Source organism: Chelon labrosus, assembly GCF_963514085.1.
Source record: "Chelon labrosus genome assembly, chromosome: 5".
In the NCBI taxonomy this organism is placed as follows: Eukaryota; Metazoa; Chordata; class Actinopteri; order Mugiliformes; family Mugilidae; genus Chelon; species Chelon labrosus.
The window spans coordinates 13,264,104-13,287,537 of record NC_140341.1 but is presented as its reverse complement, the minus strand read 5'-3'; the positions used below and the strand labels follow the sequence as shown (position 1 = coordinate 13,287,537).

The following is a 23,434-nucleotide window of genomic DNA, read 5'->3' as shown; positions in this document are numbered from 1 at the left end:
ATATCATCCCAACAGATCACTTCGGTCTGAAAGTGCAGTCCTTCTTGTGGTTTCTAGAATTTCAAAAAGTAGAATGGGAGGTAGAGCCTTCAGCTATCAGGCTCCTCTCCTGAGAAACCAGCTCCCAGTTTGGGTTCAGGAGGGTAAAAAACAAAACTCGCCAGTTTTCTAGACTACCACTCATTTCCATGTCAAGTTAGTGGAGTGGGCGCTGGGGCGCCCTCATTGTCACATCAACTTGCTGCTGAGAGTCATACAGGTTGTGTGTGTCAGAAGAGGCAAGGGGGAGCGGGGAGAGGGATAGACTGATCCCAAGCCATGACACAAACTGCTTCCAAATAAATTGTATTTCATTCCTAAAATTAACACAGACCCATATACCTACATGTAATTAATTGGGTTATGTGAAAAATGCAAAAAAATAAAATAAAATAATAATACTAATCATAATGTGCAGTCATCTACTTGACTCACGTAACTCCGGTTGATTGACGGGCGAACGGACGGTGTTGGCAAAAGGTAATGCAAAAGTTAATGATGTCGAGTCTTCATCTTCATCATGGATCAAAGTAAAAGACCAAAGAAGCCATCAGGTGCCCAGTTCAGAAAAAGAAGAAAGGAAGAAGAGGAGAAACGGGCAAAAGATAAAGGTATGCAGATTCTATGAGTGATGTGAGTGACAGTCTATAGGCTATTTATTAGCCTCTTGCTAATATGTTGCCATTAGCCACAGAAGACGACTGTATTTGGTTTTTAGTTTTGCTGAAATAGCAACTATTAGCGTTGCACAACAGATTTCATATGATGATGTAATTGATGATTTTGCATCGAAGGCTAGAAAAGTCAAGTTTTAGATTGCACTTCACACCTGTTGTTAATGTTAATGACAGTTGTAAACAGGGTGAAAAACCCAGATTGAAAAATCTGCTACAGTCTGAGCACTGAATACAGATTATGTTAATTATCTGCAGTTTCTCTATGTACAAAACTGGTGTGTTATCATAACTGGAACTGTTCAGATGGTATTAGGATGATGCAAAACAAAACTCGTATGTAAAATACGAAATAGTTCTATTATATAAATCTTTTTTTATATAGTTATTTATTTATTTATTTTAGCTTTCTTCAGGGATTTTTCAAGCATGGTTATTAGATCCTGTGATGAAGGATTTATGCAATTTACATTGGTGTTTATATACTGTATTTCATTTATTTATCTTGTTTTTTGTCTGTTCTTGTTACTTTTTTGTATTTAAGATTATATATAATAATACAAATAATATAATATATTGCTGTGTTGGTGGTGGGGTTGGTAGGGATGGTTCGCCCAGGGCGTAAATCTAGCTAGGACTGCCTCTGATCAGCTGCACCTTCTTTTAACCATTTGTGTTTTTACTCACTTGTCCGTCACCGCCTTCATGACCTCATCGATCAGACCGTCGTACTCCTTTCCTCTGACCCTCTTGTGCTTCAGTCCGATGTACAGAGGGTCATCGAGGAGTGCCTGCACAAAAATACAACAGTTATGTATAAAGGAGAACTCCTTGTGGTTGTTCCATTTTGGTTCTGCAACTGATCAGTGAGACAGTTGCTTAATCACTTCAGTACTTCCCTAAACTGATATGAAATGTCAGAAGACTGATAAGAGGGAGTTATGGAGCGCTACACCAGCACATAAACGCTGACTGCAGGTCACGTTCTGAGGTCACGTTCACCTGGTTGTCTGTGCCGACGTCCAGCAGCACAGGGAGGCACTGCTGTGGCCCAACTCCGCCGCAGGCTGTGTAGAGCGCCAGTTTCCCAACTGGAATCCCCATCCCATAGCTGCCCAGGTCATCCAGGCGGAGGATACGCTCAGCGTCTGTCACCACAATGGCCTGGAATGAGACCAACACGTATTACCAGTGGGTGCGTTACGTTTCAGGTGCAAACAGCTGTGTGTTTAAAGTGTCTGTACCTTGATGTTGTCTTCAGGCCAGGAGTTGAGCATGGTGGTGATGTGGCCTCAGTCATGGATGGTGATCCATGTTTCCGGTTTAACCTCTTAGCTATCTCACATACACAGAAGCCGTGGCATTCATCTGGTACTTATATGGTATTCTCTCTTTATATATGTTCCACCACCATGGCAAATGGTATGTGGGACATAGTGTTGTCTGTAGACATGAGCAATGACAGCACATGTTTAGATTTTAAGGCACCTTGCTGCATTAAAATGGAGTTTTTTCCACTCGAATTAAGACACAATTGTTGAGGTGGGGGTTTCTGGTGATGTCTTAGCCCCTCTGCGGTTCGTCCCAGAGTGGCAGACCTGCACAACCTGGACGGAGGCTCTGTCTGCGGGCAGCCCCCCTGCAGTGTGACTCAAGGCACCGGCCAAAATCCGCATCCCACCGGCGGTCGTGTGCCTGCACAGTAGTGATGGGAACAGCATTTTTTCTGACTGTACTGAATCACTAGAATCAAATCACTAGAATCAGTTCATTAAAATAATTTGTTCAAAAGATTCCTTCACCGAATCGTTCAGTGCTTAGCAGCTCTGGCTGTATAGTGCACATATGTGAACATATATCGTACTCAAGGGCACATCCGGCGGTTGCCAAGGCAATCTCAGAGGTTGTTTTATTCAGAAGCAGGTTCAAAACCAGGAAGTCAGGATACAGGCTAAGGTACAATGATCCAGCAGGCGAAAAACTCAGGTAATAAAGACAGGCTAAAGTCACAACTAGTAATCACTTTGAAGAAACTGGCTCGAACGCTTCAGGTAAACCTACAAGACGATCTGACACAGAAGGAGTGGGGAACACAGCTTAAATACACAAGGGAGAGGGAGACAATGAGACACAGGTGAAACACATGAGGGCAGGGAAAGCAATCACAGACAGAACTAGACAGGAAGACAAACTTCGGAAGACTCATACTACAAAATAAAACAGGAAGTGACAAAAAGGACAGAGAACGGAACTAAAAAAAGTAACAAACACTACGTGGTCCTGACATCGTGAACTGACATGCTGTGTGTTGTTGTCAGGGAAAGAAGGACCCACAGCTCTATAAGCTTATCTTATTACTAATTGCACAAATAAAAGATTCAAACCAGAGACGGACCTTGCAGCATCATCCATAAAACGAGCATGCAGGGTTAAAGTGGGTTAAAGTCCCTAAAGACCGGGTTAAAACCGACTCTGTTTTCGGGGTTATATGTGAGGGAGTGTCCCGAGGCAAGGGCTGATTGAAGGATATGTCTGGTTATCCTGCCGGTCTCGGTTCTGTACGGGGAGGTTTGGATGACACTGTTGACTGGTGAATTAAAAGAATTACGGAGGTCGGGAATTAACCCCCAGGTTGTGACCGAACCAAATTAGTTTGGTCTAGAAGCATGTCATAACGATCTCCTGATTTGCCCGACGGAGGCATTCACTGGTCAGGTGCACGTGTATAAAAATTTTTGTGGTAACATAGTAAGAATACAAGGAGAATTCGAGCGAGAATGTCAAGAGTATGGAGGTTGTGTGGGATTAGGGGCCAGTCCAGGGAGAGTGTCAGAGTGTGGGGAATGGTGGGAAGGACGAGTTCTTTCACAGGTGAGGGCAGAATTGTCTGGAAAAGAGGCGAAGGATAAGATGAAAAAAGTTACAGATATGTGGAATGAGCTCAAACTGCAGGGAAAGTCGGAAGGAAAGGTAGAGTTGACTGGTCTGATAGGATGCATGGAAAGGGAATGTTATGATAAAGAGTTGAAGAAAAAACCACCCAAGTCTATAATTAAACATAAATGGAAAAAAGACGTTGAGGCTCACGAACATAGGAAGTCTGTCTTGCATCTGCTGGGGATGGCCGCGGTAGTAGTGGAAAGGAATGAGATGATGGAGCGGGATCAGGCTAGAAAAAAGAAAGAAAAAGAGACTGAGGGACAAAGTCAGGGTAGGGCTCCCTTGCTCACTGCCCCTCCCGTGCCTGGGATATATCCGCCCCCTCCATACAACCCTTTACTGGCAATGCAAGCCCCCATGTTTGAGATTAAGGGAGGGTTGGTGGAGGTGACGGACGTGTCGGATGAGGGTCCCGAGCGAGCCAGAGAACGTTTAAAAAGACAGCTGGAAAAAGACCAAGAGATAATGATGCGTCTGTCAGAACAAACTCAGGAGTGGGTCGATCACGTGCGGGCAGCTGCTAGTGAAATTGCGCAGGCATTTACTGTTCATGCGCCTAGAGCATCCATTCCTGTGGTTGGGGGCGTGCCAGAAAATGGATCCTCGTCACCACATCAAGCAAGGGCAGGAGAGGAGCAGGGCATGTGGGAAAGAAGAGGGAGAAGAGAACAGACTCCTCCACGAGACCAACAGTATGGTTCATGCAGCTCCTTAGCGGGTGATCAGGAGGAACAAGGCAGTGAGGAGGAAAAGACAGAGGAGGAGTGTTAAGAGGATGTCCAGACTATTGTACTGGCACTCTGCGTAAAGAAGGAGTATCCTCCCGCCACAGTCATTTCACGCGCTCCCAAAGCCAAAAGACGCAGGGGTGTCAGTTTCCCCTAGTGGCCATACAGGGGGAGGACATAAATACAAACCATAAACCCTGGGGGATCTGAATAGCCTAGTGGATGAGCTTCCACCCCTGGTAGAAGGGGGGAAGGGTTAAAGGGATTATGTAGACTGACTACTGGTCAGAGATTAGCAATGGGGGATGTCAGAGCAGTTCTGGCCAGGTGTGCTCCATCCTGGGATTCGGAGGCAATAGAAACAGCTACCAAAACCTCTGGAGTCCCAGACATTAACCCATTTATGCCGCACTCCACTGCCTGGGGAACTGCTTTAAGAGACAGGTGGCCGTTAAAGGCTGAAAAAATGATGCAAGTGGCATGTAAGATCAAATCAGATGAAACTCCAAACCAATATGTAACTAGATGTAAGGAGGGGTGGTTTAATTCCACGGGTGTTTACCCATCCTCCGATCCCAGACAGCGGCTGCTGTTTAGAAGGGCTCTTCTGGAGGGGTTGCCAAAAAAGGTGCGAGATCAGATGGAGGATAATCCTGATCTCCCAGGGGCAGATTGTGCGTATTGGGAAAAACACCTCACACATTATTTGGGAGAACATCAGAGGGAGGAGGGGGACACGCAATTACAGTTGCAAGTAGGGATGTGCGATATTTCATCGTTTACAATATATCGTCAAAAACATTCCCCACGGTAAGAATATCTCATCTCATCCCGCGATAAAAACGATAAATTCCCATTGATGACGTATATATGTGCGCGACACACTCGCAGCCCAACACGTATGGAATATTGACAAATTGACGATGGCGGAAGGTGGAGCAGATACGCCGGGACGCGAGGAGCTCGTTCCTAAACGAGGCTCCACCTCCATTATCTGGTTTGGTTTTAACCCCTTAACGCCTGAATTGATTTTTCAATTATATAAAGAAATGGAATATTTGTATTTTTGCTTACCACTCCGGCCGGTCCTACGGGAAACTAGTGCTTGCAAAAGGTTCCTAGGAATTTTTTGAATGTGCACAAACCAACATTGGAGTATTACATGTGTTATTTCAGATGCAGTCTGAACAGAAACAGTGTGTCGCGAATTCGTGACACTAGGCATGAAGGGGTTAAAAAGTCTGATGCGGAGCAGCAAATTACAACATGCAAGGTTTGCAAACAAATAGTGCATAAAAAGGACAGTAACGGCACTAATTTGTTCCACCACCTCAAACACAAGCACAAACCAGAATATGAAGAAAGCCAGAAAATGCGCAAGGATGCAGAAGCAGCATCGACTTCATCCAAAGAGTCCGATAAAAAAAACAACTCAGATAAAACTTGCAGATGCATTATAGTCAAAAAGATTAGGCTGAATTGGTGTTTATTTATCGTCATTTTTATTGTTACCGTGATAAATACCAGAAATTGTCGGGATAAAATTTTTACTCCATATTGCCCATCCCTAGTTGATATGTGGTTTACATTATTGTTTCCATAAGAAAGATGTGTTCAAACAGGCAGTAGCATAGTAAAAACTACATAATAGAAGCCAAAGGTGTTAAAAGCACAAGTAAAAAAACAAACAAAAAAAAAACAGTATTTAGCTGATTAAAACGGTAGAAATGTGACTTTAAAGGACACAAACGTGTTGTAATTTCATGATGTGGGGATATATGTGCAGTGAATGACTGAAATAAGAAATAGAGAAACTGATAATATGAAAAAAGAAAAGTGAAAATCTGTTTAATAAAGACAGCTAACAACCTGCTATGAGGAACTGATGACTCCTGTCTTGTCTTCTTCTGTGTAAACAGGGTATATATCTTCTGAGAACAGGCGACCCGTCTTGAGGCCTGTAACAGGAACAGAGTTCATAGAACTGAGAAAGTTGTTTTGCAGAGCTGGCGCCATGAGATGACTGAGCAGGGGTAAGAAGTACCATATAAGGAGGAAGTTTCGGGTGAAAAACAAGAACAGGGCGCATTTGTTGCTTCTAGGTCACAGGAGGATACGTTGACCTTACTGAAAAGAGGAATCTGCAGAAGTGGAGACAGATGCTGGGGTGCCAAAGAAGGAAAGCACATCGTGGCAGCCAATCAGAAGGGGACCACTCCTCACATCATATTTTGTTTGTTGTATTGTACAAAACTGGGTCGAGGAAGATTTAGGAGTCAGACTTCGTAAACTGACATGCTGTGTGTTGTTGTCAGGGAAAGAAGGACCCAGAGCTCTGTAAGCTTATCTTATTCCCACATAGCAGAGACATGTGGGCCAGATCTGGCTTGAAGCCAGCACAGGTGGCGTTCACTCGGCACTGGCATACGGCATGTGAGCCGGACATGGCCCAGATGCGGCAAAGGCGGCACTGTCTTGACTCCGGCAGACTGATGTGGGCCACTTGTGGAGTGCCGAATTCGGCCCACATATCAGCTTAGACCTCTGGGCCACATATGTGAGGCCGGACTCATGCCACCCTTAAAGTTATTTTTCGATATTTTTGAGTGAGTTGTTGTTTAACATCACAGATTTAATAAAAATAAATAAATAAAATATTCTTATGATATATTATCGATGTCAATCAAAATCAGCTATCACCCTTAACTATCGTTCTTGTCGAAACAGGACAGATATCACAGTTGATCTGAAATTTTAAAGTTAAATCTTGCAACAGCGGACTTTCAACGGTCAGCCAGCTATCCACTTTTTAAATTCATCAGCCACTCAACGTAGGCCACGTAAGTAACTGTCCAGGTGACTGACGCGACCGACGTCACTGTGGTCAGAGCTGATGCCCATGCGCTCCGGTGAGACGGACAACAAAGACGAGGTGAGTGAAATGCATCAGTTATATGTTTACGATAACATTTGTTTTTGAGACAATGCGCTAACCGTTGGTATACAAAGACAATTTTTGTCTAGAGTCTAGCCTAAATGTTAACAAGGGGCGCTAACGTTTAGCTACAGTCATGGACGAAAGTATTGGCACCCCTAGAACTTTTCCAGAAAATGCACCATTTCTCCCAGAAAAGTGTTGAAATTACAAATGTTTTGGTATACACGTTTATTTCCTTTAAGTGCATTGGGACAACACAAAAAAGCAGAAGAAAAAAGCCAAATTTGACATAATTTTACACAAAACTCAAAAATTGACTGGACAAAATCATTGGCACCCTATTAAAACTGTGGGTAAATAATTTCATTTCAAGCATGTGATCCTCATTTAAACTCACCTGTGGCAAGTAACAGGTGCTGGCAATATAGAAATCAAAACTGAAGCCAGTTGGAATGTATAAAAGTTGACTCAACCTTTGTGTTGTTTGCCTGTGTATGCCACACCAAGCATGGAGAAGAGAAAGAAGAGCCGAGAATTGTCTGAGGACTTAAGAAGCAAAATTGTGGAAAAATATCAACAATCTCAAGGTTACAAGTCAATCTCCAGAGATCTTAAAGTTCCTTTGTCAACTGTGCGCAATATAATCAAGAAGTTTTTAACCCATGGAACTGTGGCAAATCTCCCTGGAAATGGACGAAAGAGAAAAATTGATGCAAGAATGCAACGCAGGATTGTTCGAATGGTGGATAAACAACCTCAGTCAACTTCCACACAAATTCAGGCTGTCTTGCAGACTCAGGGTGCAACGGTGTCAGCTCGAACAATACGTCGTCGTCTGAATGAGATGAAGCGCTATGGCAGGAGACCGAGGAGAACCCCACTTCTGACACAGAGGCATAAAAAAGCAAGACTGCAGTTTGCAAGAACATACCTGAGTAAGCCTCAATCCTTCTGGGACAATGTTTTGTGGGCAGATGAGACTAAGGTAGAGCTTTTTAGCAAAGCACGTCATTCTACTGTTTACAGAAAACCGAATGAGGCCTACAAAGAAAAGAACACGGTACCTACAGTCAAATACGGTGGGGGTTCAAAGATGTTTTGGGGTTGTTTTGCTGCCTCTGGGACTGGGTGCATTGATTGTGTGCAAGGAATCATGAAATCTGGAGACTATCAAAACATTCTGGCCCGTAATGTAGGGCCTAGTGTCAGAAAGCTGGGTCTGCATCAGAGGTCATGGGTGTTCCAGCAGGACAATTCACACATTTACGACAAATACCGTAAATGTGTGTATATATACAAACTACCCCCCCTCTAAGTTTACACTTGAGTTTTACCATCTATATTTTATTCTATATTACAGTCTATATTTTATTCTATTTTTATCGGTGTACATTTACACTTGTATTGTTTACCTTGCGTGTTAAGGAATTTGCAATTACTACTGTTTTACTGTAGTACTCTTTTTTTTTAAATCTACTGGCTGCAGGTACAAGAATACATTTCACTGTGCATTGTACTATATATAACTGTGTATGTGACAAATACAATCTTAAACCTGCTTTCTTAAAGCAGGGAATAGACATATCTTAAATTCATGCTGAGAGTGGGGAGAATCCAATTTATCCAGTTTGTGGACATGTAGAATCATAAATGTTCAGTTTTTAAATTTGTTAAATATTTGTTAAATGTGCAGGTGTGTATTGACATGACTAAAAAAAATAAACATTTGCTTATAATACTGTACTTGTTTTTTTAATATATATTTATGTATATATATATATATATATTTGAATAAATATGGTATATAAATTAAGTGGCTGTGTTAAGGTTGAATTAAGGCTGACATCAGGAACCACTTCTGAAAATGGTTTGGCCCACCATAGGGCCAGACTAGGGCCAGCTCCGGTTGTAGTTTGGCTGAGTTGTGGGCCTTATGTGGCACACATGTTGGATGCCGGATTTGGGCCACAAAAGGGCCGCAATTCATTCATGCATGTGGGCCAAGTGCAAGTGGGTTGTGTGGTCCACCACTGGGCCAGACCAGTTTTGCTATAGTTACTTCTCCCAAAAGGTAACTGCTAGTAACTGAATTATTCGTCTGTGAAGGTTCTCAGTCATCCAGGTCATGGTATATCCAACAAGGTTCAAAAAAGGCAACTGGACTTGTAGAGTTTTTTTGAGAAGACGTTTCACCACTCATCCGAGTAGCTTAAGCTACTTGTTGGATATAACTGAATTACTCCGCTATAGAAGTAACTAGTTAACTACTAGCGACTCGTGAATCTGCTTAACCAAGAGCAGGGAGTCAACAGCCACTCACTCGGTCGGCAGAGAAACGAAACTTAACCGACTCAGGAATCCACGAGTCGCGAATCCCTGCTTATCCGAATCCCTGAAGCACCATTCTCATCTCAGAGAAAACACAAATGCTCTTAATCTATTGCCACCTATAGCCAGTCTAAAGACGAAAAAAAAACTGACCGTATTTTAAAATTTAGACCATTAATCACAGACAAGAATGTCTGTTTTCTTCTAGACTGTGAGTAATGTTATAATACTGAATCTCACTGGAGCCTATGTTGTGAGTGAATTAATAGCCTTCTCTGCATCCACTCCACATACATTTTAGACCATAAGAAAATAAAATATTCTTTCGTAGTGGCGACCCTGTCCTCATTCTTTTTTTTTTTTTTTTGCACAGCCTAATTTTGGCCTTTAGGTTTAGGCTTATGTAAGCTACTTGATATGATTTTCATGTTTACATGATCACAATGAACTGATAAATGGCAATAACAGGTAACTGTAATAGTCTGTTTACTATGCTTTATTATGTCAAGAGTGCATGTACTGGAAACACTTTCTTTCACAATTGGGCCCTTTTGGGTCAAGTGACTCAAGTGACTTGCACAGCCTGGCTCATATCAGTGAGTGACTCAGAATGATCCGAATCCCTCGAAAGATCCGTGTTTTACACTACTAGTGCCTATACCTCCACTGTCAAGATTACCAACACTTCAGAGAAGAGACGAGACAGACTCCAGACGAGGTTGTCTTAAGGATCTTTTACTTGCAGCAAGGAGAGGACACAATGATATTAGCCTAGCCAATAACACAGTGTGCTTTGTCTATCTGTCAGTGACATCTATATTTATACTCCTGTGCACGTGAGTCATAAATGGGTGTAGATGTCTCTGTGGTTAAATGAATAGCGTCATATATGTTTGTGAATGAGATAACATGTTAACTTCCATCTTTTCCCTCCTGTTTAACATTTCTATGATTCAATTTCATCATCAGCACCCATGTTTCAGGTGTGTTGTATCCTTGCCGTCTGGGAGCATGCCCGATATTCATCCTCCATGATCGTCCCAAAGTCGTGTTGTTTATGCATGCAGAGTAGGTTCATGAGCCGTCGAGTCAGGCTGTGCCGTCACATCACCTTAAGTCTGTTGAACGAGAAGAACTCTACCCTCTTCGACATCAGAGATCACTAGTGTGTGCGTAACAGGACAGTTCACTACTTTGTCAATAAGGCAAAAAGAAATAACACAAAATTTTGCACAAACAGCCATGTTTTATTATAAAAATATAAGTGAAACAGAAACTTATATTTCTCAATTGCTCAATACTTCAATAGTATATTTAAACACTTAAGAGAATCCAGTTATTCAACTATTGCAATTACAACAGGAAACACACTTTTTAAGGTGCACAATCTCCACCTCTAACATAGGTAGGTAGATGGCAGGTCTTGTATAGTAGGGGAGGTGGGTGGCTCATTCTGACCAGTGGCAGAGGATGCTCCGAAATATTTTAGAAGTGCCCCTGAAATTGCAATTGAAACTGACATCAAAAGACCGTAGACTCTAATATAACTCTTATACAAAACATCCATGAATTGCAAATTTAAATAAACATGCCCTTACATGCTAAATGTCTGTCATTAGACACTATATTAATCTATCTTTCAGAGAGGAACAATTAGCTCCTTGGTTACTGCCTCGAATTCTATGCTTGGCACACTTTTAGTTATGACTGGTTAAACTATGTTTGACACAAAATAGAGTTGTAGCAAATGGCAATTGTTCATCTTTGAAACTACCTACAGATATGAAAAGTCCGTTGGCTAATTACAGGACCCAACATGATGGAAATAAATAATAACTGAACTTGTAACAGTTTTGTTGCAATGCACAATCTTACGGTGAAATTAGATCTGGTGTTTGTTAGGACGAATTACTGTTGTATAAGCATTGCAAGCATCATAGCAAAAAGGCTAACAAACGTATACCACCAATTAACATTAGCCCTTCATTCATGACATGGATACTGTAATCATACAGAGAGAACATAGCATACCTTTATATTTTGCTCGTTTCTCCTCTTCTTCTTCTTTTCCTACATTGGCTTGTTTTCTGTCCATCTCTTCAAACGCTGTCCCTCACGACCAGAAGTCAGGACTAAACCAATTCACCTTGGTGACCACATAATATGGAAGAAAGTCGAGGTGTGACTGACTTTAGGCCGTGCCTAAAACCGCTACTGGTCATTAGAGACTACTGCGTGGTTTTGCAAGCAATAAAGTCAAATTGGTAGGTTGTAGTTTGACCCTGTGTGGCTACTGTAGCGCTCCCCTCAGTAGTCATATTGATGAGGGCAGGGCTTTTGGGTTCTTTTAATGTATTTATCTAATGTTTTAACCCTGATTAACTCAGTTTAGAATATTATCTTGGATTTCTTTTTTAAAGTACATACATGAAATGTTTTAGCCAACCCATTTAATCACCTTTCTTAAGTTATAGTTTTGATGAGGATTTTTAACCAAAATGTCTGTATATGTCTCTCTTTGAATAAACTACTTCCCCCTTTTCCAGGTAAGTAATAAAATAACACAACACAGGATTTTAGAAAAATAGTTCTCAATTATTTACTTAATGAACTGATTATTTGTAACAAAATAAGAAAATGCAATAAAAATATAAATGTTCTTTTTAAACCTTCAAAATAAAATGTCCCTTTTCTTTAAGGAAAATACTGTAAATTAATTAACCCTCTTTTTAAGGAAATACTCTCATTGGTGTACCACATATAAATGCATAAACAACAATACAAACACTTTTACACTTCAACTGGTTTAACTCAGAAAAGTTCAGTTTACCAACCTCAATGTCACTTAAACTTAATTTGTGGGCCCACACACACCTTAATGCATTGTCTATTAAAGCCGGCAACTAAAATTATTCTATAACTAAAATGTACCGTAGCAGGCCTGATGCGGTGCTTGTGTTCGTTGTGGCCCAAAACTTAATGGCCGCTTCACTCGTCAGCGAGCAAAATAAAACGAAAGGTAGCTACCTGAGTCAACGTTCCTGTCCTTTCCTCCAACAGTCACAGGTGCAGGCTCGGAATCTGATCAGCATTTCACCACAGACTCCGTCGGTTGTCTTTTCTCCTCCCGCTTTGCCAGAAGAACTCACAATAGCTCTGTCCTAGTCACTCCAAGGGCTGTACTGGTCAGTAGCGGTTTTAGGCACGGGCGAAACGGGCAGCTGCTACATGGTTTTCTATTATCTGTCATATCTGTGTGGGGAATTGGCAAATTGGCGCCCCCTGCAGCTGCAGCCACCCCTGCTCGCTGAGAAGGTGCCGTGCACAGAAGCTGTGTGCGAGAAAGGGAAAGGAAAGGGGAGAGGGGCGGCGCGGGGACAGTTCACCTCTGGGTCTCTCCCAAATACAACGGACGGAGGGGGGTCCACTGTATAAAAGGACTAAAGTCAGTCACAACTTGACTTTCTTCCATATAACGCACATTTCATTCATAATATTATAAATACAGGCCTATAATTCCTGCACGTTTTTGTTTTTATGAATTGTGTGAAATGACCAAATAAAAATAGGTAATACAAAACGATTATGTGGTCACCAAGGTGAATTGGTTTAGTCTTGACTTCTGGTCGTGAGTGACAGCGTTTGGGGAGATGGACAGAAAAACGTCAAAGCCAATTTAGGAAAAAAAAGAAAAGAAGAAGAGGAGAAACGAGCAAAATATAAAGGTATGCTATGTATGATTACAGTATCCATGTCATGAATGAAGGGCTAATGTTAATTGGTGGTATACGTTTGTTAGCCTTTTTGCTATGATGCTTGCAATGCTTAGCTATACAACAGTAATTCGTCCTAACAAACCCCAGATCTAATTTCACCGTAAGATTGTGCTTTGAAACTGAACTGTTACAAGTTCAGTTACTATTTATTTCCATCACGTTGAGTCCTGCAATAAGCCAACGGAATTTCCATATCTGTAGGTAGTTTCAAAGATGAACATTTGCCATTTGCTACAACTCTATTTCGTGTCAAACACAGTTTAACCAGTCATAACTAAAAGTGTGCCAAGCATAGAATTCGAGGCAGTAACCAAGGAGCTGACTGTTCCCCCCTGAAAGTTAGATTAATATAGTGTCTAATGACAGACATTTAGCATGTAAGGGCATGTTTATTTAAATTTGCAATTCATGGATGTTTTGTATAAGAGTTATATTAGAGTCTACGGTCTTTTGATGTCAGTTTCAATTGCAATTTCAGGGGCACTTCTAAAATATTTTGGAGCATCCTCTGCCACTGGTCAGAATGAGCCACCCACCTCCCCTGCTATACAAGACCTGCCATCTACCTACCTATGTTAGAGGTGGAGATTGTGCACCTTAAAAAGTGTGTTTCCTGTTGTAATTGCAATAGTCGAATAACTGGATTCTCTTAAGTGTGATTTTTTAAATATTCTGTTTAAGTATTTGTGCAATTGAGAAATATAAGTTTCTGTTTCACTTATATTGTTATAATAAAACATGGCTGTTTGTGCAAAATTTTGTGTTATTTCTTTTCGCGAGGGGGGGGGGGGGGGGGGGGGGGTCCTGGTTACTCCAAGCACTGTCTTTCCGGTCGAAAACAGCAGTTAGCAACGTAAACAGTCCGAATCTCCGTGTAGAAATTCCTCCCGTTTCTCAATATCCAGTTTGTCACTCTCACTGACTGCCGTGCAAACAATCATAAGCTACAAGTTACACATTGGTTTGTGCACTTCTAATAAAATAAATAATACAGAAAATCTCCGTATCACGCTCACTCTCTTGCTTAGTTCTGGCCGCTCTTCGTAGACTGTGTCCCACTTCTTTTGTCCGTACTGAAACACCTGAGACCTGACGATCCTGCTGATTGATATTAACCCCATAAATGCTGGTCTAGAGTTTCCAGAATTACATTGACCTTGAAATTAAACAATAAACATTTAATACTTTTTAAACTGTTTTTAACATTCTATCTTATCGCACTCTATATTATTATTTTATTCCTCTTATTATTTAAGATTTTAATAGTTTTATTTCATTTCATTGTCTTCATTTCTATTTTTTTCTAGTTTCTGAGAGCAGTAACAGGGATGAGTTGATGTAGGGGATTTTCTTCATGGAAAAGAGGGTTTTAAGCTCCAACAAATTGCCTTAAGTTACGTAAATGAACACATACATGGCATTAATATGTACTACTATAAAACTGAATTAGTGCATTTATGGATCGACAGCTTTCCGTTTCTCTCCTGTCACATAACCACTTACAGTTGAGGCCGAAATTATTAGCCCCCCTTTGAAATTAAAAAGTTTTTCAAAATTTTCCCAAGTGCTTTTTTAGTAGAGCATGGAATTTTCAACATAGCACTTCTAAACATACTAGTTTTCTTTAGAAAGCATAAATTACTTCAATTTTCACATAATAACAGAATTGTTCAAAAAAATAAAAAATTACCACGGCCAATATTATTAGCCCCCTTAAGAACTGACCATTTTATTTAGCCATAGCACAAACCACTGTTGTGCAATGATGTGCTTTGACTTTGTAATGCTCAAAGCTTGTAAAATCAAGTTAAAATTAAGAGTTATCTCCCAATTTACACACAGTATAAATCCTCCAGTAAGGGTTTTGGCTGGCACTTGAGGAAGCATCATGCCAAAAACAAAACAAATCAGTTTAGACTTGCGAAAGAGAATTGTTGATGCTCACAAAGCAGGAGAAGGATACACAAAGTTATCACAGCATTTCCAAGTGTCAAGAAGTGGAGTGAGAACCATCATCAAGAAATTAAAAGAGAGCCACATTGTACGGAACAAGCCTGGCAGAGGTAGGAAGCGAAGTATTTCAAAGACCCTGGAAAGAAAGATGTGTCTAAAGACCCCAGAACAACCGCCAAGACACTAGGGAATGACTTAGCCTTGTCAGGAATTGTAGTCTCAAAGAAGACAATCACTAGAGTTCTGCACAGGAATGGACTGCGAGGTTGCAGACCAAGAAAAACTCCACTTCTGCAGAAGAGACCTTAAAGGCAGACTGAAGTATGCTAAGGACAACCGGGAAAAAGATGATGCATACTGGAAGCATGTCCTTTGGTCAGATGAGATGAAACGAGAGCTCTTTGCCCACAGAGACATTGCTTATGTTTGGAGAAAGAAGGGTGAGGCGTATAACCAACAGAACACCATCCCCACAGTGAAACACGGTGGAAGGAGTATTATCCTGTGGGGATGCTTTAGTGCATCTGGAACTGGGAATCTGGTCAAGGTGGAAGGAATCATGAAGAAAGAAGGATATGTGAAGATTTTTAAAGAAAATGTCAAGCAGTCAGCAGCAAAACTGGGTCTGGGTCATCGCTTTGTCTTCCAACACAACAACGACCCAAAACACACGTCACTCCTGGTGAAGAACTACCTCCAGAAGACCAAAGTGAATGTTATTGAATGGCCTGCACAAAGCCCTGACTTGAATCCCGTAGAAAATCTGTGGGGTGAACTAAAGACCAAGGTCCATGCCAGAATGCCATCAAATCTGGAAGAGCTTCAGAGATTTGCCAAAGAAGAATGGGCTGGTATTCCTCAGGAGACGTGTCAGGGACTTGCTTAAAACTACAACAAACAACTACAGGCTGTTATCCAGCAAAAAGGATACACAATTGACAATTAACATCAGGGGGGCTAATAATTTTGACCCTGGTAATTTTTGGTTTTTGTGAAATAATTTCATTTCTGTGTGGAAAGTAAAATAATGTAAGCATCCAAAATAAAAGGCGGATGTTTGAAAGATGTGTGTTAAAAATTCTTTGCTCTGTTTAACAGCACTTGGGAAATATTTTCAAAAGAATCAAATTTCCATAGGGGGGGCTAATAATTTCAGCCTCAACTGTACATGAAAACTTGACTTGAAAAAGAAGTCAATCTTCTGCTCTCTCTTTTTTCATTCCTAACAAAAAGAATAATGATAATGTTGAATAATATCAAAATCGGTGGATGGCTCTAGAAAACTGTCAGTTACCATTAACTTTACTGGGCTTGCATTAACTTTGTTTTCCACCTGGCTTGCTTAATATTAGCTGACATGCCACAAAGCAAGACATAGTTTAGTTATTTACAGAGAAAATTCTAGATTATTAACTTGTTAAATTACCGTTTCATTCTTCTGCTCTGTTCGCTGTCTGCGGCAGTGATTGACGTCAGCTCCGTGTAGCATGTAACTGTTTACTTTGCCGGGCAGCTGGGACTAGTGGGTTTGGTCAAATGGCTGTGATTGGCTGGATGGCTGTCAATCAATCTAACTTGACCAATGGGTTTTCATGTCTGGGGGACTGAGGTGTGCTCCATTTCAGTACACTGGTACACTGCCAGGGTGGGCAAACGGTTTAATACCTTAGGAAAAAGTGGGGGGGTGAAATCACCTTGTTGAAAAAGTGGGGGTGTAGCAACACCACGGGTGTGACGCCCATGATAGCAACGGCAGGACGACTATCAGGCTTATCACTGCCAAACAGGCCAGTGTAGGCCACGACCCAAAGGTCAACATTTAATTCGTCCTCTGTTTCTTCGCCTTTATTCAATTCAATTCAATTCAATTTTATTTATATAGCGTCAATAACAATACAAATCGTCTCAAGACGCTTTACAAAAACCCGGCCTGAATCCCTTAGGTGCTTTCTGAATTCTCTAAGGTTTCTTTCTGTGGATGGCTCTCCTCTTCTACAGTGTGTTTTGTGCCAGTTTCTACTCATCTTAGTCTGCTCTTCATCCAGCCAGACTCTCACACCGTACGTGGTCGACGACACTACGGGCCTATCCACCTTGGCTCATTCCACGTTCTGTGGAACACTTTTCTGTAGATCCACTGTCCCCCTTTTATCTCCTCTTCTGTGCCTCACTAAGACAATTTCTAGCCTGTGAGTGACCTTCTTCCTCTCTGTTCTTTTTAGATTTTCTGCATTCCTTCTCTATTGCCTGTATTAGTTCAACACATTCTAATCTCTGTTTAACTAATAAACACTAACTTTAGGCATAAGGTAAGTGTCCCTTTCTCTTTTTTTTTCTTCCATTAACCATTAACACTTACAAAAACCTTTCTTCATCTCCCTTCCCCTACGTACTTTTTCCATTGATAACAATTGTTACAGTCCATCATTCAGCTATGAGCAAGACATCACATTAGCCTGAGCAGCTCCTGAGTGGAGTTACACATTTAGCACAAACAATCTGCTCCTGTTCCAAAACACTCTTATCTCCAGTCCTCTCCTTCCTTCCTTCCTTCCTTCCTTCCTTCCTTCCTTCCTTCCTTCCTTCCTTCCTTCCTTCCTGCTCTCTTGTTACCATTCCCTCCAGAGCCTGCTCTCTCAATGCCTGTTCTTCCATTGCCTGTTATTTTCCCTCTCCTTCTTGTTTGTTCTGTTCCACGCCCATGCTGCCTCTCTTCCTTTTACCTCCCCATACTGTGACCCTGCCTCTCCCTCGCTGGTTTTGACAGTTAACTTGGCCATTCCCTCTTTTTAGTTCACTTAACATGTTCATTATTGCTGTCAGTGGGGTGTATGAAGGTGGTGCAGGGCATAATGACTCACCAGTTGTTGCTGTGGTAGTCTCGCTTTCATCGGGCTTGTTCTTTTCCTTTTCTTCCGTCTGGACCGTTTGCACTGGAGCGTAGGTGTGACTAAAAAAGCAGTTGCTAAAATGCAGGCGTGTAAGTTTCATATGATCTTCATTTTTTTCTTTTTCCTTCTCTTTCTTTCCCTTCAATAACCTTCCGTTTTTTCGATTTCAGTTGTCAGTTTCTTTATGAAGGGTCTTAATATTAATATAATCAACCCGTCAGCCGTCACGTCACTACACCATTTTTCAAAATCTTTTAGTTCTCTTTTGACTCTTTTTTCCGGGAGGGATCGTTTTATTCTATCTCTCCCTTCCTTTAAATGGGCTCCTAACGACCCTGGTTCTAATGATTCTGATTCACACATCCTGTGTTCTCATTCACAGCTGAGAATGCGGCACGCTATGTCCAAAGTACTCAGCTCCAAACACCGATCATGTATGGATTCGGTCCTGACACCAGAACTTATTCAGACCCGTTGAGCAGCCTACTTCAACAGACAGTGAACTTGTGTTAGCACCGTTAGGTTTCCGCACCCGCCATGGGGATCACACCCCTGCGACTTTTTCAACAAGGCGACCCCCCTCTTCCTAAAGTAGCCTATTAAACCGTTTGCCCGCAGTAGCAGTGTACCAGCGTGCTGAAATTGAGCGCACCTCAGACATGAAAACCCATTGGTCAAGTTAGATTGATTGACAGCCATCCAGCCAATCACAGCCATTTGACCAAACCCACTAGTCCCGGCCGCCCGGCAAAGTAAACAGTTACATGCTACACTGAGCTGACGTCAATCACTGCCACAGACAGCGAACAGAGCAGAAGAATGAAACGGTAATTTAACAAGTTAATAATCTAGAATTTTCTCTGTAAATAACTAAACTATGTCTTGCTTTGTGGCATGTCAGCTAATATTAAGCAAGCCAGGTGGCAAACAAAGTTAATGCAAGCCCAGTAAAGTTAACCCTTAGCAAAAAGTAGTTTATTCAAGTGTACTACAAGTATACTTATTTTATACTAAAATTGAGGTAGCATACTTGAAGTTTACTTTTTATATACTATATTTCATATACTTAAGAATAGTATAGTGAAGTATACTTGGCTTATACTGAAAAGTATAAAGAAAAGTCTATATATACTAAGACTTACACTTATACTTTAAGACTAAAGCTTATATTTGTACTTTGGTATACTTTTTACTTCTTTCTGCCACAAAGTACTAATACTTAGTATATCTTAGTCCAAGTACAGAATAAGATCAAGTCATTGACTCGTGCATATATTTAATTTAGCAGAACAAAAATGTTTTTCTACTATACAATTTGTTTGAGCAGGGCCGTTTCTAGCTTCGTGGGGGCCCTAAGCAAGATGCTGTTTGGGGACCCCTAGTTTGTCAAACTACGATGAAGAGATTACTAACCCTTAGATGGATTCAAGGAGTTTTGTTGTCAAGTTTCATATGATCTTCAATTTTTTCTTTTTCCTTCTCTTTCTTTCCCTTCAATAACCTTCCATTTTTTCGATTTCAGTTGTCAGTTTCTTTATGAAGGGTCTTAATATTAATATAATCAACCCGTCAGCCGTCACGTCACTACACCATTTTCGACCCTGATTCTGATTCACACATCCTGTGTTCTCATTCACACGATATGGCCAGCTGAGAATGCGGTAGGCGTTCCACCTACATGTTGGTACATGAGGTGGAATGAAATTAGTTACCCTGGTCCCACTGCAAGTCAAAGCAGGAACAGTAAAATTAAGAGCATACAAATAGAATAAAATTAGCAAACTAAGTATAAAAAATTACTGGAGTCTGTGCAAAATGACTGCATTCAGTGCAAAATTTATCTGGTTGGTTGTCGGGGGAGGGGGGGCACTCAGGCAAGTTAAACTGATAAAAAATTATAATACAAGGAAAACAACAATCCTCTATATGTCAATAAATAAAACATATTTTGAATGTTTATAAATATGTTTACATAAGAAAATACAACAAACCAACATTGATTTTAAAGTGCAACAATGAAAACAAAACAACACTAAAAATAATGCGTATTTAACATGTGACGGCCACCTGCCACTAGGGCCTGTTGTGTGTTTTCCCTTGTCTTGTCTTCTCTGTTTCTGCAGGTACCTCAGTGGGCGGGGTTAATCATGAGCAACTGGGAGCACCTGGCCAGTCTCCCAGAGCTTACAAAACCTGGCAGTCATGATCCTCACTCTCTCTCTCTCTCTCATCTACCACCTGGACTCCAACATGGGTTTTGGTTGTGTTGGCTTTGGCCTGGTTGTTTTGTTTTAACACCTTTCAACACTACACCTACACTATCATGCACCCATCAACAGACACACTGATCTTCACACACAAATCTCATTCATTCTTATGGGTTTTTCTTTTGGTTTGCTTTAATAAATCAGTTGACCTTTGTATTTTACCGCGTTTCTTTGTCGTTTGTCATGGCTTATGAGCCAGGTCATGACAAAGTGGGGGCTCGTCTGCTTGTTCATTTGTAATTTGTTCGCGACTTTTATGAATGAAGTGACGTAAGTACATTGTTTTTGAGTGTAAAAGTGAAAGCTTTGAGTAGCTGGTTTTACACATTGTGTCATTGTGGAGATGCGGAAATTTGTAAGGGTTTAGAACATTAAGTGGAGTTCAATGTTTGGTTGAAATTATGTGAGTGTGGTTCAGTGTTCACTGTGTGTTTTGGAGACATTTTCCCCTGTTAGGTATTAGCGGCGTTGCTCCTTTGAGTTTCGCTGGTTTGTTTTTTTTGTAGTGTTGGGGTGAAAGCGGTTAGAGCTTTGTCTTGGGAGCATGGCCGTGGTGATGGGTTTGTTGCCAGCTAATGGTCGCTTTCCCACACCAGCGGTCTTCAGTGCATAAGTACCCACCGCAAGTAACTTCATGAAGACTAGGGTTGAGTTTAGTTAGTTTTGGTTAGGTAGTTAGAGGGGATTGTGTGCTCCGTTTGTGGTCTTGATTGGCCTAGTGTTCACTTGGCTCACTCACTTTGTCTTGTTTGAGAGAAGCAACTTTGAGTTTTTTTTTTTTCTCTTGTGTGCACCATGGCTGAATTGTCTGAATTTGTTAATTCTCCAACTGAAGAAGTTTTGAATAGGTGTACAAAAGAACAACTGTTAACGATTGCGGATTATTATGAGATTGAGATATCTGATAAAAGGTTAAAGGACACGGTAAAAGGCATTTTGAAGGCAAATTTAAGTGAAATGGGTGTGTTAACTGCTGGTGAGGAGCAGAAGTGGCAGAACCTTCTGCCACTAATGCGGGTGGTTCGGCTCCATTATTGTTTGTCAATAAGAATCTGACGTTTGAGCAGCAAAAGGAGTTGCTGGTATTACAATTGGAACATGATAAGATGATGAAGACAGCAGAAATTGAAAAGCAATTGGCTGTTGAAAAGCTCCGTCATCAGACTGAACAGGCAAAAGTTTCTTTACAACAGTTTAAACTTGAATTAATTAAATCTGGAAAGTCTGTTACTGATACTTCTGTTGATCTTGAAGATTCACCTTTTCATCATGAACATCCAGAATATGGTTTTGATGTGTTGGGCAACTTGCGCTTGCTGCCAAAATTTAATGAAAGAGACCCTGAAACATTCTTCTCTCTGTTCGAGCGCATAGCAGAATCGAGAAAGTGGCCCGAGTCTGCGCGCACATTAATGCTGCAGTGTGCATTAACTGGCAGAGCGCAGGAGGCCTATTCGGCGTTGTCTTTTGCAGATAGCCAGAATAATTTTTTTGGTGAAATCTGCTGTTCTGAATGCTTATGAGCTGGTCCCAGAAGCTTACGTCAACGTTTCCGTACGTGGAGGAAAGCTGAGAAACAAACTCATCTGGAATTTGCTCATGATCTGACCGCTCATTTTATGCGTTGGTGTTCTGCATTAAAGGTTGACCGCTTTCAAGATTTGTGCGATCTCATAATTTTGGAGCAATTTAAAAATTCTATTCCTGGTAGTATTGCTACCCATATCTGTGATCACAAGGTGAGGACTGCCATGGAAGCGGCTGCTCTGGCAGACGATTACGTCTTAACACACAAGCGTACTTTTGTTGACGGACGTGCTCGCAGCTCCACTTTCGTCGAGAGCCCAGAGTTTTATGGTACGTCTGCTTTTCCAATTAAAACTGAGGCGAGGGATCGTAGCTCGAGAAATGCAGACAAAGTTTGTAATTTTTGCCATAAAAAGGGTCATTGGAAAGCTGACTTATGCTCTAAAGCAGAGGTCTTCAACAGGGGGTCCGTGACCCCTAGGGGGTCCGCGGAGGTACTGCAGGGGGGTCGTGAAATTTTTTTTTTCATAAATTTAAATGTCTTTAAATACACATTTGCATAAGTAGGGGGTCTCCGCTCCATCTCTTCATCAGTTTGGGGGTCCTTGGCCTGGGAAACGTTGAAGACCCCTGCTCTAAAGGCTAAAAACAAACCGGTGGGGCAGGCGAGAGGTGCTTGTCTAGCGGTGTCGGTGCCAAAAAAGCATGAGGTTGATCTGGAAAAGGAAGAGATGCAAAAAGAGATTTTGTCTGGTGAGCTTGATGCTTTCTTACCTTTTGTTTCAGATGGCTTTGTCTCTCTGGTGGGAAGTGAGAAGAAAGTACCAGTTAAAATTCTACGTGATACTGCTGCGTTTGACTCCTTTATCCAGGCTTCGGTGCTGCCCTTTTCAGATGAGAGCAACACTGGATCCTCTGTTCCTGTGTTGGGTGTGGGCATGAAGATTTTGCAGGTTGCGCTGCACAATGTCATGCTGTTCTCAGACCTGGTTCAGGGTCAAGTGCCTGTTGGAGTGCGGCCGGCACTGCCGATTGGGGGCATCACTTTCATTCTGGGAAATGGCGCGGCTGGAAGCCGGGTTTGGGCTGATGGTCCACCGATACCCCTAGTGGTTTCTTCTGTTCCGTTAGTCAGGAACCGGCCTGACGATAGTGAAGTGAACTTTCCAGAGGTCTTCACAGCGTGTGCGGTGACGCGCGCCATGGTGCGTGCCGATGCTGCGCATGAAGGCGAGGAGAACAATGTAATGCATGAAGTGTCAGAATTGTGTGCATTTTCTTTATCTGATGTTCCTCTTTCAGTTTCGCTGGAGGACCTGAAGGCTGAGCAACAAGCTGATCCCTCTCTGATGGCTTTGTTTGAGCAGGTGCTG

The 23,434-nt window shown here is 41.6% G+C and overlaps 1 protein-coding gene and 1 pseudogene across 13 annotated transcripts in view; one reads left to right on the top strand and one right to left on the bottom strand.

Annotated features, from left to right (window-relative positions):
* Window positions 1–21,282, bottom strand: part of LOC311487964 (NADP-dependent malic enzyme, mitochondrial-like) — a 32,538-nt gene extending 11,256 nt beyond the window's left edge. The window contains exons 1-8 of one of the 12 annotated variants that reach the window (XM_084544449.1): window positions 16,803–18,231; window positions 7,717–7,807; window positions 6,251–6,339; window positions 3,805–3,882; window positions 1,958–2,408; window positions 1,716–1,877; window positions 1,401–1,504; window positions 475–578 (exon numbers count right to left, since the gene is read on the bottom strand). In XM_084544449.1, coding sequence (XP_084400575.1) covers window positions 475–578; window positions 1,401–1,504; window positions 1,716–1,877; window positions 1,958–1,990 — 403 coding nt within the window. In that variant the 5' untranslated portion in view covers window positions 1,991–2,408; window positions 3,805–3,882; window positions 6,251–6,339; window positions 7,717–7,807; window positions 16,803–18,231. The other 11 variants (XM_084544448.1, XM_084544447.1, XM_084544450.1 and 8 more) reach the window with 11 other exon arrangements.
* Window positions 1–23,434, top strand: part of LOC311488796 (NXPE family member 3-like) — a 148,469-nt pseudogene that overhangs the window by 80,244 nt on the left and 44,791 nt on the right. The gene's annotated exons all lie outside the window — the stretch shown is intronic.